The sequence below is a fragment of the Dendrobium catenatum genome, unplaced genomic scaffold (genome assembly GCF_001605985.2).
Source record: "Dendrobium catenatum unplaced genomic scaffold, ASM160598v2 original_scaffold_176618, whole genome shotgun sequence".
NCBI lineage: Eukaryota > Viridiplantae > Streptophyta > Magnoliopsida > Asparagales > Orchidaceae > Dendrobium > Dendrobium catenatum.
The window spans coordinates 5,257-6,639 of NW_021495039.1; the positions used below are offsets into that span (position 1 = coordinate 5,257).

At 35.0% G+C, this 1,383-nt stretch overlaps 1 protein-coding gene across 1 annotated transcript; it reads left to right on the plus strand.

The window, feature by feature from the left end:
* Window positions 1-721: 721 nt before the first annotated feature.
* On the plus strand, window positions 722-1,373 carry LOC110114785 (acyl-coenzyme A oxidase 4, peroxisomal-like; the record flags this gene model as incomplete). The annotated part of the gene is made up of 4 exons (XM_020847785.2): window positions 722-799; window positions 870-993; window positions 1,119-1,192; window positions 1,281-1,373. Coding segments are annotated over 4 exons (369 nt in total), but the record flags the coding sequence as incomplete, so codon positions are not given.
* Between the last annotated feature and the right edge of the window lie 10 nt (window positions 1,374-1,383).

Here is a 1,383-nt window from a genome sequence, read left to right on the forward strand (position 1 = left end):
ACGATCATTCTGACCAAATGAATATGCCAACATTCTCTTGAGAGTACTTTGATATCATTGGATTCTTCTAACTCCAACCATATAATGTATTCTATATGACGTATATTTGTTACATTATCCTAATGCTTTCTTCGGAGGAAGGGCATCATTTGTAATCAATGGCAAACACTTGTGGAATCATTTTAATTGGGTATGACCCTATGGTTTTTCCATTTCTTGAGTTTTCGACATAAAAAATCGGGTGTCACTTATGATTATTGCACCTCTCTTTCATTCATCTGTGTGTGTGCGCGATCTTTGTATGAAATTAGGACATTAAACTCTCTATCTCTCTACCGTCGCGAATATTTCGGCACGCATCAATTCTATTGTTAGCATGTATACCTTATATTGTTTCTAATTTAAACAATAAGTTGTAATCTTAAAGTGTTTTATGTTGTCCTTTTCACTTTAGGGAACAAAACGTAAATGCTAAAAAAATGGAAAAATAAAAGAAAGGTAACTCCTTAGTTTTTGGATGCGCCTTAATTAAAACTCTTATGAATCTCCCATTAGTAGAATAATGAAATACCATCTCTATTACAAGTTTATTTTTGGTAAAGCCAAATTGAATTTTTTGGTTAATTTTTGTTAGATTTCTCCCTAATTATTTCGCGTCCACATTTGATATTCTGGACTGCCCTTGGTTATTTAAGACTCATTCATGTCACGGTTTTTCCAGTACTGGGAGAAGGCAGAGTTTCCATTCCATGTTATTCCTAAGCTTGCTGCACTGAATGTTGCTGGGGGAACAATACAGGTACTGCCATTACATAGCCATCCACATTGACTTATAAGTTTTTTTTTATAGGACTGGTATATTTTTTCAGGGTTATGGTTGTCCAGGACTTTCGATCACTGCTAGTGCCGTTGCTATAGCAGAGATTGCTAGAGTTGATGCTAGCTGCTCTACCTTTGTGTTGGTTCATTCTTCATTGGCGATGCTTACAATTGGTAAAATGCTTATGTCCCATGTCCTGTACAAATTTTTATGTAATTTCTAGGCGAAAAAGCTTTAAAAAGTTCTAACTGGCTTTAATATTTTGCTTCTTTTTTCTAACCTTTCTTATCAAATATAGGACTTTGCGGATCAGAAGCCCAAAAGCAGAAATACTTACCATCGTTAGCACGATTTAGTGCTGTTGCATGTTGGGTAATTCAAGTTTATATCCAATATAAAATGCTAGCTGAAGTCCTTCTAACATTTTCTTGAACTTTATTGCTAAATTGACATATTCCAGGCTTTAACTGAGCCGGACTATGGAAGCGATGCAAGCTCTTTGAGTACCACTGCAACAAAGGTTTACAGCTTACTAACCTATATTACTGAATAAAAAATTGTAC